Source organism: Engraulis encrasicolus, chromosome 11 (genome assembly GCF_034702125.1).
Source record: "Engraulis encrasicolus isolate BLACKSEA-1 chromosome 11, IST_EnEncr_1.0, whole genome shotgun sequence".
Classification (NCBI taxonomy): Eukaryota; Metazoa; Chordata; class Actinopteri; order Clupeiformes; family Engraulidae; genus Engraulis; species Engraulis encrasicolus.
In genome coordinates, this window is record NC_085867.1 from 16,866,844 (window position 1) to 16,884,790 (window position 17,947).

Sequence of the window (17,947 nt, forward strand, 5' to 3'; positions counted from 1 at the left end):
AGCACAAACAACGGGCTCTTGTTGTCATCCAGAGATTACACAGCCGAGCCATGCGCAAGGTTTGTTTTTGTCTTTCGTCTGGGAAAGAGTTCTGCCATACATGTTTTATCAATATTGCGACAGGAAGGTAAAAGAGATTAAAACATCTCTTGCAAACAGGTAATGCAAGTCACACGTAACAACACTCCCCCACACAAACCATTCTACAAGCAACTTATCTGTTTTGTTCTGTCCTAACCTGACTTTCGCCAGAACATCCATCTGGAGTTACGCCATAGGCATACATCTCCGAAGACCTGGTTTTATTTTTTTCAAATCCTTGCATGTGATTGGGGAAACACATGTATGACATTTTTTAAGAGCTGCTACTTTACAGTAACTGCTCACAGATGCGAAAATACAGTTAAAATTATGGTCAATGAGTTAATTCATGCGAGCGGCCATTGTTGCATAAACGTTTACTTATTTCTCCACTACATTTCAATTTTTGACTACATCACATCTCCGAAAATAATGCGATCCTTTGGTTTGGGAGCAGGCTGAATCCGAAGGCCTTGTGTGAGCTCACGAAGCTGAGCAGAAATACACAAGTGTGACGGAGGTCATCTTGCACCTGCTCGTCCCCCTCGGGGCACAAACGTGCAACCTCGTCAACTACATCGGTTCGAAAATGGGAGGCACAGTACGATACCGCTGAACTAAAGGACCAGTCCCCCAGCCCAACGGCATCGACACTGTATGAGGCTCAGGGAGGGAGGTTTACTAACGTTCTACACCAACTCTGCTAGTTAGCCTCCGTTACACAAGAGTCTGGGGAGAGTCAGACTAATGAAGACCTTGCATTCAAGACAAACCTTTCCTCTTTGATCACTCTGATCATGAAACTGTCACACATAGAAAATGTCTGAGTGATGGGTCCTGACTGAATTAACTTAGTGCTGCTATTATAACACAGAGATGGTGGGCAATAGTGTTTCCACATACAGACCAAATGCAGACTGATTACATTGTGGGAATAACTAAACTATACACCTGAATGAAATGAGTAGGTGAATTACATATTTTCTACACCCACACTCCCTGATTCCAACCACACACTACGGTATGACTGTCATAACGCACACGCACACACACACACACACACACACACACGCGCACACACACACACACACACACACACACACACACACACGCACACACACACACACACACACACACACACACACACACACACACACACACACACACACACACACACACACACACACACACAGAGTATATAGTAAAAAAAGGAATAAACAAGCAAGTGGGTGGCCAATCCCAGAAGTGTGGGAAGAAGTGGGTGGCCAGAACTCCCTGATAAATACAGTAACTGCGTAACTCCATCCAACTTGCCAATCAGGGAAGCCGACAAAGGGGGACAAAGGGGTCAGTTCTACCAGGCCCAGGGAGGGGGGGTGTTTTATCCATTACACTGTAGGCTATGTATTGATTGGGGGGGGTCCTTCCAAATGACTTTGTTCCAGACCCGGACGGAGCTGTCAGCAGCCCCTGTTGCCAAGGCACATATTAGCTGTTCCACATAAGAAATCACTTGGAAACACTTGAAGGGGCACAGTAATTGTGGCAGCCTCAAAGCGGGGCCGCTGACGATGAGGGTGTCTCGTTAAGCTGAATTACTATACATTTGCATTGCTGATGCGAAATGCAAATGCTGATGGAAAACCCAAGCGGTGGTGTTGTTTCTACAGATGAAAATGGCAGTGATGAGGAGCCACACTTGATCATAGGAGGTCTGCTTTGGGGTGTTAAATTATTTTGCCATTTTTTTAGTCTTATTAGTGCCATTTTTGTCAGTCTTTGCCCGCAGGCACTAATAAACTCTGTCCAGTGGTGGTCATTAGACAAAATGATTTTCAAATTCCGTAGGTCGTCTGACTCAACCCCTCCAGATTTATTTCCTAATTATGAGCAGTTAGACTCAGGCGGTGCTCTCCCTCATCTGAAATGTGTTGCTTGAGCTCTGGTCTGACATACGAAGACAATCTTTTCCTTTTTGTGCCGGCAGTATATTGCTGCAATAAAAATAGCCAATGATCAGGTATGAGGGTACATAAAAGGAATTACACAAGATTATAAAAAAAAATAAAGTATATTTTCTTTTTGAATTACTGCCAAGTCTAAAAGGAAACGCTCAAAAAGGATAACCTGTACCCCACACCTACTCCATCCTCCATCGATTCACCATGTATCCCTAATTGGCAACCTTTTCACTGTCTAGATGGACTAATTAGAGGTATGGTGAACTACCCTCTAAAGCCAGGCTACATCCAGGAGGCAAAAATCCCACAACCCCTTGCTACATGCATTACATAATATACGGCTAGCCCCATCTTTTATACATTCAACTGATGTATGGCCTTGCTCATTAGCCAAACGAAAAGCAATCATTTGAAAAGAAATAAAGATGACCTTTGAAGAGATGGAGGACTGGAACAGCATTGCTCCTGCCATAGAGTGACCTGCTCTGATATGAGTCACTGACTGGTAATGAATTAGAGATGTGACCTCACACTTGTCGGGTTATATTTTATACATGAAACACACTCCCTTGGCCTCCGTCAGGCATCTGGGCTTAATTAACCTAGAGGTAACATCCCACACACACACACACGCGCGCGCGCACATATACATTACACACACGCACTCCCGAGTGTGCATGCACGCACACACACACACACACAGACACACACACTCACTCTCTCTCTCACCTCTGCCTCTCCCTCTCTGTCTCTCTCTCTGTCTCTCTCTCTCTCTCTCTCTCTCTCTCTCTCTCTCTCTCTCTCTCTCTCTCTCACACACACACACACACCTGCCCCGCTTTTCCCCGAGAGGCAACTCTTTCACACTGTCTGCTCCCCACCTTGTTACATCACTCATCCAAGGCGAGTCAGGTAGGTGCAAGCCCTGGTGTTTGGGGCAAAACCCTGAACAACACCGGCAGCCAGAAACAACAACAACAACAACCAGAAATGCACTCAGAGACTGCAGACCTCCGCAGACCTCCGAAAATTTGACAAGTTGAAAATGTTCAAGTCCTTCTGCCTTATTTTTGTGGAGTTAGAAACTGGAATGTCAAAACTCGCCCTATCCCGCAACGGTGAAGAATCCTTTTTAAAAATTCCTGAATCCAGATCGTGATCACAAGCAAAATGTAATCAATTGATCCTTTTGTCTTTTCCAACAACTCCACAAAGTGTCATCAAAATCCGTTCATAATTTTTTGAGTTATCCTGATGACAGATAACCTGATTTACATCATCTGGCTGCGTTTGGCTACGTCACGCGGGGGCGTTCCCATGCCTCACTACGCATATCAGATGGTAAGAATCAGGTAAGATGACAGACAGACAAACAAACAAACAGACAGACAAACCAACGTGACTGAAAACAACCTCCTTGGCGGAGGTAATAACAACTAGAAGCACTCAGAGAGCGCAGACCTCCGCCAAGGAAGCTGCTTGATAGAACATTTGACTATGTTACACCCTAAGTCTTTCTGTCTTTTTTTGTGGAGTCCCCGCAATTTTCTGGTCACTAGGGGCGTCTAGATACATAGGACAGATCCGGTTCGCGATCCGGATCATCACCAGAATTTAATCGCTTGTTCCTTGGGTCATTATCAACATCTCCACCAAGTTTCGTTCCAAATCAGTTGATTAGTTTTTGAGTTATGCTGCTGACAAACAAACAAATAAACAAACAGACAGACAGACAGACAGACAGGCAGACAGACAGACAGGCAGACAAACCAACGCGACCGAAAACATTACCTCCTTGGCAGAAGTAGTAAACAACCATAAGAAAGAGAACACACAGCAACAGAAAAAGGAGTGACCGACAGCATATACTATTTTCCTGGGGCATGCAAGTATGCTGTCACCATCAGTACCACTGCTAGTCTGAACAAGGGATGAAAGAGAAATGGGGGAGGAAGAGAAAGAGAAAGAGGAGAAGAAGGAGGAGGAGGAAGAGGAAGCTACAGATGAAGAGGAAGAGGAAGAGGCAGATAAGGATATGTTGTTGCCTTTGCACTTCATTACTTCGCGCCACTGTTTGCACTGCTGCCTACATCACAACCTTCTGTGACAGCTGGGATGAAAAAAAAAAAAACGAAACAAAACAGAGAGCCGAATCTATCCGCCTGCACCTTTGATAGACTTCAAATGCTAATGCCTGTGTTCTCCTATCCTCTCTGAACTGATAATTTGGTGTTGTCATCTCTTTCAAAAATGGTGATATGCTATTTTCGTCGGGGGGGGGGGGGGGGGCCTGTAAAAAAAGGACACCCTCTTAGTCTTGTCATGAATGGCTAACACAAGCGCTTACATCATTTGATCGTCAGATTTCTCTGTGCGCCGCCAAGTCTTACACAACCCTTTCCTCCTCCTCCGGGGAAGAACATTTCGACAAATCAGCTCCCTTTGATTTCATGTGTAAGGGCAGGCTATGGTCTGACTAATTTACTGGGAAATGTCACAGCCATGCAAATGAGCATTTCTCTCAGTCTCCCATCAGAATTGTCTATAAATAGTCCAAACACCTTCCCTTTCCACACATCAGTTAAACAAGACAAAAATGCCAAAAACATGACAGACAGACATGGACATAGACCCATGAATGCAGGGAAGCTGACCGGGGTGGGGGTGGTGTTTGGGGGGTGGTGGTGTGTGTGTGTGTGTGTGTGTGTGGGGGGGGGGGGGGGCCTCATTACATTGTGTATTGGATGCGGGGCCCTTTCAGATGACTTTGCCCTGGGTCCAGCAAAAGCTGTCAGCGGCCCTGCATGAATGCACTGTCTTTCTTTTTTAACATGCCTTGTTTCCAGTCACATTTGTGTGTGTGTGTGTGTGTGTGTGTGTGTGTGTGTGTGTGTGTGTGTGTGTGTGTGTGTGTGTGTGTGTGTGTGTGTGTGTGTGTGTGTGTGTGTGTGTGTGTGTGTGTGTGTGTGTGTGTGCACAAAAAAGCACACACCAAAGGATGGCACAAACAAACACGTTGTCACACTGAAAGCAGACAGACTGAAAGACAGAGAGATACGTGAGATACGAGATGCATGAATTTGGACCAGCCCATTTCCTGTGTCATCTAATTTTGTGGCAGGTCAAGATGACTGGACGGGGCAAAACAGTCAAACCAATCAGATCAAATAACAACCGGGACCCAAATGCCAAATAACCAATGAATGGGCTAATGACCAGGTCATCAGTATTTTCCTAGTGGGCTTGGCGCCTTGCGCCTGGTGCCTGTCTGTCATCTGTCCTCCCAGGCTTGTGGTAAGCGTACGTAATTAATGTTACATTGGATGGAGCTATAAAATGCCCCCCCCATAAACACCCTAACCCCCCCCCCCCCCTAGAACTCCCATCCTGCCACTCCCCTGCAGTCAGGACACACACACACACACACACACACACACACACAAACACACACACACACACACACACACACACACACACACACACACACACACACACACACACACACACACACACACACACACACACACACACACACACACGATGAGAGCCATTCTCAACACATTGGCACCATTGTGAGAGCTGTCGGCAGAGTCAGAGTTAGAGTCAGAGGAGGAAGCTAGACACCTACCCAGTCAAAAAAATGCAGTGTTAATTCAACAGTTAGAGAGTTGATTTAACATCTTCTAGAGTGCAATCGGTCCCCAGAATACTATCTAAGCATTGCATGAACGCTGCATTAGTGCAGTGCAAATATGGTCTCTGTCCCCCTCTCTCCGTTACAAACTGCCCTTTTATTTGCCTGACAACAAGCGAGAAGAGGAGCCTTTTGGGGAAACGCCTGTGTCATTAGCATTACCATTGCCTGTTTTGTCCCTCACTAATGATGCAGGCACATGAGGCAGCGGTGGCAATGCGATGCTTGAGCTCCCTTCTCCACAGGTTATGTACTGTAGGCACCATTGCTGAATAGATTCATATAGTCAATATAGTAGGTGCACAGTACATGTTTGCAGTGTCAATAGACTACACTGTATCAAATACACAAGGCCAAATGGGACTGTGTTATTTGTAACCAGTGTTAACTTCAACTCGCTAGGTGTTGAAATAACACTTCAAATTCAGTCGGATGAACGCCACAGTAGTCATTCAACACTCGGAGAGTTGAATTTAGCACTATGTGTAATTGTGCCATATTATATGCTCAAAATAGAGCTGACTTGCATAACGCAGCAAAATTAAGGCTACTGTGTGCAGTGCTCGGTTTTATAACCCAATTGTTGTGGGTCGGTTTCATGCCATTCTGCTTTTTGCACATTGTGAGCCAAGGTACAGTAAGGTAGGCCTACAGTACATGTTGTGGATGTATGGGAAGGTGTGTGTGTGTGTGGGTGTTTGTGTACTGTAGGCGTGTGGGTGTCTGTACTGTATGTGTGAATGAGCATGTGTACGTGAATAAGAAGGTGTTTTGTGATGATAGTGTGTTAGCACACCATATCTGTTATGAGGTGTTCAATACTGTATGTAGTTACTGTATGTCTGTAGCCTGTCATTACGTATCGCTTGTCCTTGTCCATGCGGACACCTGAAGTTCTCAATACTGTATGGAACCAGCACTGTATGCATCTCTTTTGTCCTTTCTATGTTGTATAGATGTGCCACCAATTGTTCTCAGTCACCTTGTCTCCTCTCGTGGTGTGCTGCTGAAATGGCTATACAAAGCCACTTCACTTCAATTCCATGGGGCTGTGATGAAATTCATGGTCCGAGTGGCTGAGGTGCATACCGCCTCGTCTCTCTCTTCTCCTCTCCTCTCATCTTCTCACCTCCTCCCTCTCAAACATACGACACGCGCACGCACACACACACACACGCAGATGGAGGTGCCGTGCCACACGTCTCATCACATCTCCATTACTCATCAGCCCTCTGAGTGATGAGGCCAACTTATCTACAAATGACACAGGCTTCCTCCTCCTCCTCTTTCTCTCTCTCTCTCTCTCTCTCCCTACCTCCCTCTCTCATCCCCAAGATTAAAGAGACTTCTAATGGCCTCTTATCCTCCCGTTTCAAAAGAGGGAATGCAAAATAGAGTGGATTTTCCAATGCCAGCGAGTCCCCTCTTCATTTTCCAAGGTCTAAGGGACCTGGGCTGCCTGCCTGGCATGACAACAACAAAAAGGAAAGAATGCTTCTGAGGAGTGGCTTCAATGGCCAATCCCACCCTTGACCCTTCCACCACTAAATAAAGATGGGGTCAGTGGAGAGCTCATCAAGGATATCGGCATCCAACACATACGCACACACGAAAAGAGCAGCCTGGATAGAGTGAGGTGGGTTGGGCAGCACGTAGGCAAAAACCTTGTCAATGTGATTTTCGTCACGATTAGGACTGGACAAGACAATTTCACGCAATCATAACATGCCTCTCATTTAATGGACAGGTCAGAATTACATAACACCACATGTGGTCGTGTGCTTTAACACTGGATTAGCACCCACAATGGACAAAATGCAGAGAAGATGGAAAAAGTGTGGCCATAAGCCAAAGTGCCATACTGTACGTAAATACAAGGACCCAGGTTCAAATCTAACCCAAGGTTATTTCCCCATCCTTCCCCACCCCCAAATTAAACTTTTACATTACTATGAGTAATAAAAGCAGCATGTAGCAGTCATTTACATGATCAATTAACATGTTGTACCTTGGTATTGTTCTTATACTCATGGCCCAGTCCTATGGAGCAGAACTGAAGGAGAGGATGGACACATAGAAACCCTGCATCATACGATATATGCAAACTACGATATACGCAAATGATCCTGCAAACCCCACATTGTACGAAGCGAACATGAAGTTGAAGACTTCGACAACTAATGTATTGTGTTGAATGTCTGAATGTATCTGAAATGTCTGATATGTGTTTTGTGAGGATAATGCTTAATTGTTTGTTTGTGGTGAAACTGAAGACAAATTTCCACATTGTGGACAATTAAGTATTCGTATTCGTATTCGTATTCGTAATCGTAATCGTAATCGTATTCGTAATCGTTTCATTATACAAAGTATGCTGTACTCTGTGTTCCCCCACACATGTTGTTATGCATCTTCTCTAAAGGACCAGTTCAGTCCATTTCAATATGCTGTTGTATTGCATCAGCCCTTTCCGAGATATGAGCTACTCTAATGGGGGCAGCGTTTGTTTACATTTAAAAAAAAAAAAAACATAGGCCTACTCCAAATATTTTCCCAAAAGGTACCGCTGTTTGCTAGTTGTCTGTTGATGTTTTATAACCTTTTGGATGTTTTTGGGAATAAATAAAAATGTTTTTTTGAAATGTAAACAAAGCGCTGCCCCCATTACAATGACCAGGATCTCGGAAACGGTTGAAGAAGACGGAAAAAAAATCTCAGGTCAAGTCCAGGGTAGTGTGAGCATTACAATTGAAATTGAAATTGACTGAACTGGTCCTTTAACCTTTTCAGTTCACCAAACAAATATTAACACCAGACAAGCATAACTCAAGTAAGCATAAAAGGTAGTTTTTCAATGGTTATTTCATTTAAGAGAAAAAAATGCTTTCCAAACCTGCACGAGCCTGTGTGAAAAAGTGTGCCCCCCTCCCCCCTTGTTAAATGATGAGGTATAGATACAACTGTGATTAATCTATTATTTTGGACAACTGAGTTATATTTCATAGCTGCTGAAGTCTGGCTGCGACCAGACCTTTTGAATTTGAAAATTTGTTTGACAATGTGTAGTGTAGGACATATCGAACCCATGACATCACAGTGTGATCCATCAACATTCAGGAGCAGATTATACTAAAAGATAATTGACATGTTTCAGACTGTTACAAAGCCTTTTCTAAATATTTGGGATGTCTGCAGTGCAAATCATGGTGAGACTTATCCACAAATGGAGAAAGCATGGTGTAGTGGTGAATATTTGTAAGCGTCTGTCTAACTAAAATTAGATTATACTCAAAAAAGACTGTGATGGTGGATCCAAGAGTTCGAAAAGTAACGCAACGTGTGCGTTCCAATAGGTGACATTGCGTCCTCCACTTGTGCGTGTGGCCTCGCACCGGGAAGTAATGCGTTGTGATGACATCACTGACAACAGCATTATATTTCAATGTCTTGCAAAAGCTCAGTTGTGAAGTCATTTTCTCATTTGCAAACTGGATGGTGAATGAAGAATAGTCCAATAGGCAAACATTGCATGTGTGTAAGAGTTCCAAGGCCAAAGCCACCTCTGACAAGGAGAGCATCAAGGCTTGTCTCAAATTTGCTGAAATTTAAACATATTGACAATGCATAAAAAGATTCTGTGGACAGATGACACAAAAGTTGAACTTTTTTTTAAATGGGAGCCTCCTGTAACTGAAATGAATGAACACTGCATTTGATTTAAAAAAAATAATGCCATGTCAAAAGTTAAACATGGTGGTCGGAGTTTTATGGTTTGAACTGAGGCTGTTTTGCTGCCTAAAGACATTGACGACCGGCCATGATCGAAGTAAACATGAATTCTGCTCTATACAAACAAATCCTGAAGGACAATTTCTAGTCATCCATTTGTAATCATTCATTAGTGTTCATCATAGGTGTGCACAGGTAGGGAGTGCATGTCTGAAAAAAAATTGGCCCACGTCCAAACTTAATTGCAGACCCCTGGTCTATGTACTAGCCAGTGTGCCACCACTAAAAGAGAGCCCTTTTCGGAGACTTCTGATAGGCCTTTTGTGTAGGTCTATATCTTCAACACGAGCCTTTCCATACAGCGAAAATGATATGACGAAAAGCGGGTGTGTCGACGGACGGATGTTTAGCAGCAGAAAAGCTAATCGTCTCGTGTGTTGTTACTAATAAACTCCTGGACTATGTACAAAGTTTCAAATTCATCTTTTTGTGAGTACAAACCACATTTGTTATACTGTAGAAGTTTGGTGTCATGACATGTTATTTTTGTGGGGAAAGTTTGGAGACGGTGCCCAGGATCCATATGCGCTTGAGTCAAGCTATCCGGAATAAACATCGAATAACACGACAACTCTGTTGATGTAAGCCTGCGGCAGAAAACACTTCGGGTGTAAAGGTGGATGGGTGTCACGGTTCAAATGGCATTAGGGTGATTCTACTCCGAACCATCGCTTTAACATAATGGAACTAAAAAATACTGTAAACTCGATTTGTGTTGGTTGTGAACGATTTGTGTCAGTTTTAGTTGCATGATCGCATCATGATGTCTACAAAATTGCCAACCATTGATATATAATAGCCTATTCATATTGTATGTGTGAGGTGATGAAATAACAGTTGATTATTAATTATTAATAAAGTATCCAAAGAGCAAAATGTGTGACCCTTTCATTATTCTATGTGTGAGAAGTCATAATAAATTCTTGGAATGTAATGGTGGTGGTAAGTATTTGTGGTAAAGGTAACATTTGTGAATGGGTAGCATGAATTCTGGCACCTTTTAAGTCTTGCTAGTCAACCGGCCAATCACTGAACAGTGGAGGGAGGGCGACACAATTCAACGGAATTCACCCGTCCCACCAGGAATTGTTTTTTGATGTCAGATCCAAATGTTAGCGATTTGGTAAAATAAGCTTGGGCATTTCACATTTCAAGACAGTTAACTCCCGTAGTAAACCCGTCTCCGTTTGGCTATGCCAGATCCACTGCATGAATGACATTAGTATGAGGGTATGATAAGACCATGGCCCTGCGCCTGCCTTCACTTGTGGCTATTTGAATTATTCTTTTTAAAGAACTGGATATAGCCAACAGCAAGTGTGACGTCTCCACACCTGGCAGTGGACAGTAAAATAAAACTATTGAATGTCAGGCAGAAGTGAAGAGGCGATAACAAGCAGAACTGAAAACCTCAGCGGAACTGTGTAACATGTACATGGTCAAAGTGCAAGATAGGGCTTGTGCACAAGCCCTAAGCAATGCAGGTGCAGGTGTGAGGCAGGAGAAGGTGAATCAATGACCACAATTCTAAGAGACACCGCACACTGCTTACTTTTCTTAACTTTATTTCTCTGAGCGAACAACGCGTTTCGCCCAAAGCGTCATCAGGTTCGCTCTATTCTGAGCGCATTGGGCGAAACGCGCTCAGAGAAATAAAGTTAAGAAAAGTAAGCAGTGTGCGGTGTCTCTTGAATTTTGTTCATTAACATGTACATGGCTTTATGAACACAGAAAGTAGAAAAATGTTCACTATTTGACATCACAACATTATTCATTTACCACTTGTGTCAGCAAAGCACACCACACAGTCACATCAACGATCCAATTTGAAAGAGAGAGAGAAACAGAACTAGGGAGAGCGAGAGAGTGGTTTCAGGTATAGTACCGGTACAGCAGAGTAGAGTAGTGATTTCTGTTGTGACGTCACACCCACTCTCTCTCTCTCTCTGTCTCTCTCTCACACACCTACATACACACACTAAAATGGGGGACGGACGAAGGATGAAGTCAAACAGAAAACAAAAGACCAGTAAGAAAGTAGGCTAACATTCAGTGGATCCCTGAGATCAGGTACGAGACATTACACTTTTTAGCATCAGATGGCATTGAATTCCTGTGTGTTGATTGTGGTTTGTGTGAATTTTCCCACAGTAACATACGCTATAAGGCAAATGCTCTTGAAAAGTGAATGATTGATTTGAGAAGCTGTAGGCTATGAATACAAAAAATATGTATTTTAACTGCTGCCCTAAAAACAATTGGAAATGAAGTTATTGTAATGCCATGGGCAATTAGGCATTTAGAGTGTGATCATTTTAAAATACTCATGGAAAGTGTCTTCTTGTTGACGTTTTTTTGTTGAGAATGTTCACATTATTTCGATGTTGTCTATCATTTCAAGCCAAGGACCAGGGGCCCAGATTGTTCATTTGGTGCTAGGGGCAGGTGTATTACAGAACTTGATTAATGTATGCTACCCTCTGAGCCAGGGCCGGTTCTGGCTTATTTGGTGCCCTAGGCGAGTTTGATTTCTGGCGCCCCCCCTCCCCCCTACCTTTGAAAGAAAAAAAAAATCTTTCTTATACCTCACAGGTTCTTTTTGACAGGCGACCAACACATCAGATTGAGTCGCATGAAAGTAGCTTCACTGTGTGGTGTGTTGGATGTGATGGTGGTGGGGCCCCCAACCCCAGATGAGAGGGAGGTTATCAATGTGTTTGAATTGTAACGTGAAATTGAAATGCCAGGAGAGTGATACAGTACATTTGCATGTAAAATGCATGTGTAGACAATAAGCCTACCAAGGAGGTCTGCATTGATCTACACTATCTACAGCATCACAAAGCATGGCAGCATAACAATTTTAATAAGCTACACATTTGTGCTGTCTTCCAAACCAATTTAATTTCTGGACTGGAAATAGTGGTGCATTTGTGAGTAGGAGAATGAGAAGGGGGCTATCTATGTGTTTGGAGGGACAGGGTGAGAGAAAGGGAGAAGAGCTGTCACGCTATTGAATTTCATAATATACAAAATATAGTAAATAGCCTCACTTGTCTGCTGTGCATGGTACATGATTAATGTAGGCTATGTCATTCTGGTCTGGAAATTAATGTTTTTTTAAGCTTACAACAAGCAGGTAATTCATGTGGATGGAAGGAGATATGGCAGCTAAAATTGTTTTAAACATTGCACCAGTCTTACTTTACATTGCTTGTCAACCTAAGCAAGTATTACGATATCAGGTGGGTGTTAGTGAGTAGTGAGTAGGCTACTAACAGCTACTTTACTGGATTTCATTGCTTGGCATACTTGGCTAATGTTAGCATGCTAACTAGCGATTTCTCTGATCAAAAACAAAGCTCTTTTTCTCTCTAATTCCAAATAGTAACCTCATAACTATTAGGCTTTCCATAATCACAAACGGTTGCTGATTAAATCACATATAGTTCCAAAACACCCTCTGAAACTCCTGCATCATGCAATGAGTGGTTTAATGAGAACATAATAATCTCCATCCAGCAGAGCAGCACTACTGTTTGCGCTTGCCCCCTCTGTCTCTCGAGTGAGTCTCCAAATTCAAAACAGACCGCACGCTGTCACTCGTCCCGCCCCCTTTCTCAGAACTGTCTGTTTATTGGTTCACAGACTTCCCAGAGACAGTTGGAAGAGATATTACTATTGGCTGAGGGGCGCTTTGCCGTGAGGAGCGCTTTCGCCACTCTTTGTTGATTGCGACTTCATAAAAAAAACTTCATATCGCAAAATTACGCATAGGAGAGCGCCATTTCGGCGCCCCTTCTTCACATGGCGCTCTAGGCGACCGCCTAGCCGGCCTATGCTAAAAACCGGCCCTGCTCTGAGCTAACAACTCTGAGGCCTTGGATGGAGAGTTTGGTGAAATCACTGGCTACTGGCCTATCTAGATGTAGATGTGCACTATCAGTAAGCCACTGAAAGTACCACTTTGAATGTAAAGGTAGTGGTTTATATCTTGTGCGTAGATCAATGTAAAATTCACTTGTTCAGATGTTTGTCTTGCGATCACAAACAAAATTAGAATGGATTACATTGAACTTTGTCATTACACAGTAGGCTATAAAAACAGGAACCGGAATACAGTTTAGCGTCAGTATAAGCCCAAGTGCATTATACAGTATAGGTTACATGTAGATAGGCCTATAAACATGCATATATGCACATACAGCCAGATGTACAAATGTGAATGCAGATACAACATATCACATATCTTATCACTGATTCACTTTTTTCAGTCTTTTAGGAAGGAAATGGAAAATACAACCAACTTCAATTATGTTACTGACTATGAAAGTGATGACTGTGACAAGAGTAATGTCGTCAAATTTGGAGCTATAGCCACTCCGGTGGTCTTCTGTGTGGTGACGTTCCTCAGCCTCATTGGAAACCTACTGGTGATCATAATCCTGCTCAAGTATGAGAACCTCAAGTCCATCACCAACTGCTTCATCTTCAACTTGGCTCTGTCAGACCTCATGTTCACCTTTGGATTACCATTCTGGGCTTACTATAATTCATACCAGTGGCTGCTTGGGGACTTCACCTGCAAAGCTGTAAATTTTGTGTTTTACACAGGCTTCTACAGCAGTTTGTTGTTCTTGACTGTGATGACTATTCAGAGGTACAGGGCGGTGGTGTATCCCTTGTCTGACCGAGGGGAAAAACGTACATGCTTCGCCCTGTGTTTGTCAGTCTGTATCTGGGTGGTCAGCCTCGCTGCGGCCTTGCTGTCGACCTTACGCAGCAAGGTGCAGAAGCATTACAACATATTTTACTGCCACTATGACAACATTGTTTGGAAACGTAATGCAGCATATCAACAAAATGCATTTTTCTTCCTTGCCTTTGGAATTATGTGTTTCTGTTACTCCAGAATATTGAAGACCGTCCTTAAGTCACCAACAAGTAAGAGAATTCGGACAGTGAAATTGATTTTTGTCATTGTGGTTGTGTTTGTGCTAGGGTGGGCACCATACAATATGTATGGAATAGCGGACGACGAGGTGTCCCGATATCAAGGGAAATAATGGACGAGGCGGAGCGTTCTAAACAGCCCGACGGCGCAGCCGAAGGGCTGTTCGCTTCGCCAAGTCCATTTTCCCTTGATATCGGGACACCTCGAAGGCCGCTATTCCGCTTATCACCCGGTTACCAGCATTTAAGTAGGCCTATTAATTTATTAATTTATTAATAAGTTGATCTAAGGCTTCGTGAGAAAGTAGATTCACCACTGCGCTTGGTACGTTGCTATGGGCACCACTTCCTAATCTAGTGAGACGCGCCTCTATCGGAGGCATAGCCTAAGGACGCGCTCAGAATGTTGGGGTGACTTGACAACCAAATGCGATAGAATTGACGACTGGGTTTTTGACTTGACAAGGAGATGCAATAGAATTAGTAACGGGGTCTTGACTAGACAACCAGATGCGATAGAACTAACGACGCGGTCTTGACTAGACAACCAGATGCGATAGAACTAGTAACGGCACTTTGCCAGAAAGTTAGAAAAGAAGCAACTTGGACGCCCGCACACCCGCATGACATCATAGGTGTCCTGCTACCGGGGAATAAAGGACACCTGCTCAGCCAATCAGAAGACGGTCCGTCTGCTCACTGGGTGATATAGTGATATTCCTGAAGACCTTTGCACATCTACCCCCTCTCAATGAATGCAACGTGAGCATAAACCTGGATTATGCCTACTATGTTTCAGAATGTGTTGCTTATTCCCACTGCTGCCTCAATCCTGTGTTCTACGCCTTCGTTGGAGTAAAGTTTAGAAAACATTTGACAGTGATTTTCCAGAAAATCCCGCGGCCACCACAAGCCAGTGTGGAGTTTCAACGCACCAAAATGATAGTCATGCCATCACAAGGGTCTATGTACTAGTCTGTGTGCCACCACTCTATGACAAGGACTTGTTTGGAGATTCTGATGATATGACGGACAAATACTGTGAAAGAAAAATATATGCACTTAAATCCTTTTGTTCAGTAAATTGCCAAGCTGTTGGTTGATGGACCTTCCTCGGGGCTCAGTTGTTCAGATGCAGGACACATAGTAAAACTGGGGTGTCGTTACACCTTATTACCTGGAGCTAACACCCCAAGGACAAGCATCCATACGAACATAATTCATAATGGCAAATGTGAATTAAGAATGATATGTAGCAATGGTAATATATTATGGGTTTGTCTGTGTATGTGTGTGTGTGTGGGACAATAGGTATTCTTTTATGCTGGGCTGCCTACATCAACATTGTAACAAAGCCTCAGTTTACCTGCAACCTCAATGGAAGGTCACATTGACGGGTGCATCTGTTATCATGTCAGGAGCAATTTTGCACATTTGCAAACAAGACCCTCTCATGATTTTGCACAGTGCAAATGGGTTCCTTTCCAGTGCCAGCTGCTTGGCTTGTCTAGTCTTCCACACTTGTGGTCTGTGATGCAACCTGATGGGTTTTTATTTTTATTTTTATTTTTTACTTGATCTTTGAAATGATGCAATGGAAGGTGGAGCTTAAATGAACTGAAAAAAGATATGTTTTGGCTAGACATTTCATACTTTCCATCGAATGAAACTGACGTGACAAAGAAAAGCGAAAATTTGTGGGCGTTTTTAAATGTTATTTGAAAATCTGAACAAAGGAAATAAGAAAGAATAACAACAGGTGGTGTTTGTGTTCCACTTACAGTAAGTTGCACAGTGTGTCAGTGACTTATACAGTAACAATGCTGTCATGTCTGCTTTGCCTGTCATTACACATCAACACACCAAAAGTGTTTGTATGTGATGTAACAAAGGGTTTCTGGATGACAGTCTCATTTTTACTTTTATTACTGAACAATTCTCAATGGTGACGCACACAAGCATTTTTCTTTTACTTATTGTACTATTAATATATGCAAAATATTGTACTGTAATATATCACTGTAATAAAGTGAAATGGAATATGACTGAAATGGAAAGTCTGTAACCTTCAAAACATGCAATCTCTAGTCATCCCTAAAACACCACGATATTACAAAAAGATAACACAATATACTGTATATAGCATGTCTGTCTGTACATTTCTTTTTAGTATGGGGCATTCTTGACCAGATAAAACACAACAGGCTGTTTTTAAATTCCGTTTTGAAGAATTAAAGATGTAGGCCTATGGGCAACTGTATGTGTTGAAGTTTCAGCATTTTCTGTGCGGACTAGAGGTGAGAGGCCGGCGATGCTCAAAAAAATGAAAAAAAGGGTCATATCATTGGCGAATGTCTGGCAGAAGTGCGGAGGCTAGCAAGCAGAAGTGAAAAGCTGAGCAGGAACTCTGTTACAGTAAATGGCTTTGTGAATACAGAGAGCAGAACAACACTGGGTCATTTGACGTCGATATCACAACATGCTGTTGGTTGGCCATTGTTTGAGGATGTTGATGATGATTGTTTATCACTAATGTCAACACAGCTTAAAGACACCAGACAATGAGAAATAAAGTAAAACAAAAGCAATAAATCATTTCAACTAAAAATGAGAACTTGTAAGGGCATAAGGGCATTTGTAAAGGCAATGTAATAACATAAGCCACGAACAAGTCCAGAATAGTTAAGGATGAATCACTGAGGATAAGTTAAAGAGCTTTTAATGAATGAGCTAAATATTTAAGTCTTGTATGCAGATGAATATGTGTACTGGCATCTAGTGATTACAATTAATTTCATAATTATATCAGATTATATCATATTTTATATATATTTTTTAGATATTTACATTTGGGATTATGCGCAAGAGTTTCTTTTGCATCAATTTCTCTCATTCTATCATTTTTAGCAAGTTCTATAGAATTTCATTGGCATGCCTAAACCTTAACCGACCCATATGCATGCAGCAGGCAGTTTGGCCCATCACATTGCGTCCACTGGCACCCTGGGCAAGGACACATTCAAGAATTCGGTCCTGCACTTTTCCAATCTAATCAGCGCCACCACCATTTAAGTAGCTTTTGATAAAAAGGTTATGCTAATGTAATGGAAATGTAATGCAATGTAAAATGAAAGATGCATACAGTTAGTAGCCTGGGAACTCCCATACTGCCTTTAGTTCTACACAATCGTTTCGATCTGAAAGACAGTATGGCGAGGATGACTCATAACGTACAAGATCATGGGATCTGTGTCATAATGGCCAAGCATTCCGACCTTAACAGTTTCTCTGCCCAATCAGAGAGCAGGGCAGTGTGTCATAATAGCCAAGTATTCCGGCCCCATACGGAATTTACAATAGGCAACTCCCCAGACCTAATCTCACTTGTGATTAGGTCTGGTGTTAACCAGGCAATACAGTTAGTAGACTACTGTTTTTTCAGAGTGCAGGTTATAATGGGCCATACTGT

At 42.8% G+C, this 17,947-nt stretch overlaps 1 protein-coding gene across 1 annotated transcript; it reads left to right on the forward strand.

Moving 5' to 3' along the window:
• The first annotated feature begins 2,298 nt into the window (after positions 1-2,298).
• LOC134458692 (chemokine XC receptor 1-like) lies at positions 2,299-15,453 on the forward strand. The gene is made up of 3 exons (XM_063211121.1): positions 2,299-2,337; positions 13,800-14,545; positions 15,159-15,453. Exons 1-3 carry the CDS (start codon positions 2,299-2,301, stop codon positions 15,451-15,453), a joined length of 1,080 nt encoding a protein of 359 aa, XP_063067191.1.
• The last annotated feature ends 2,494 nt before the right edge of the window (positions 15,454-17,947 follow it).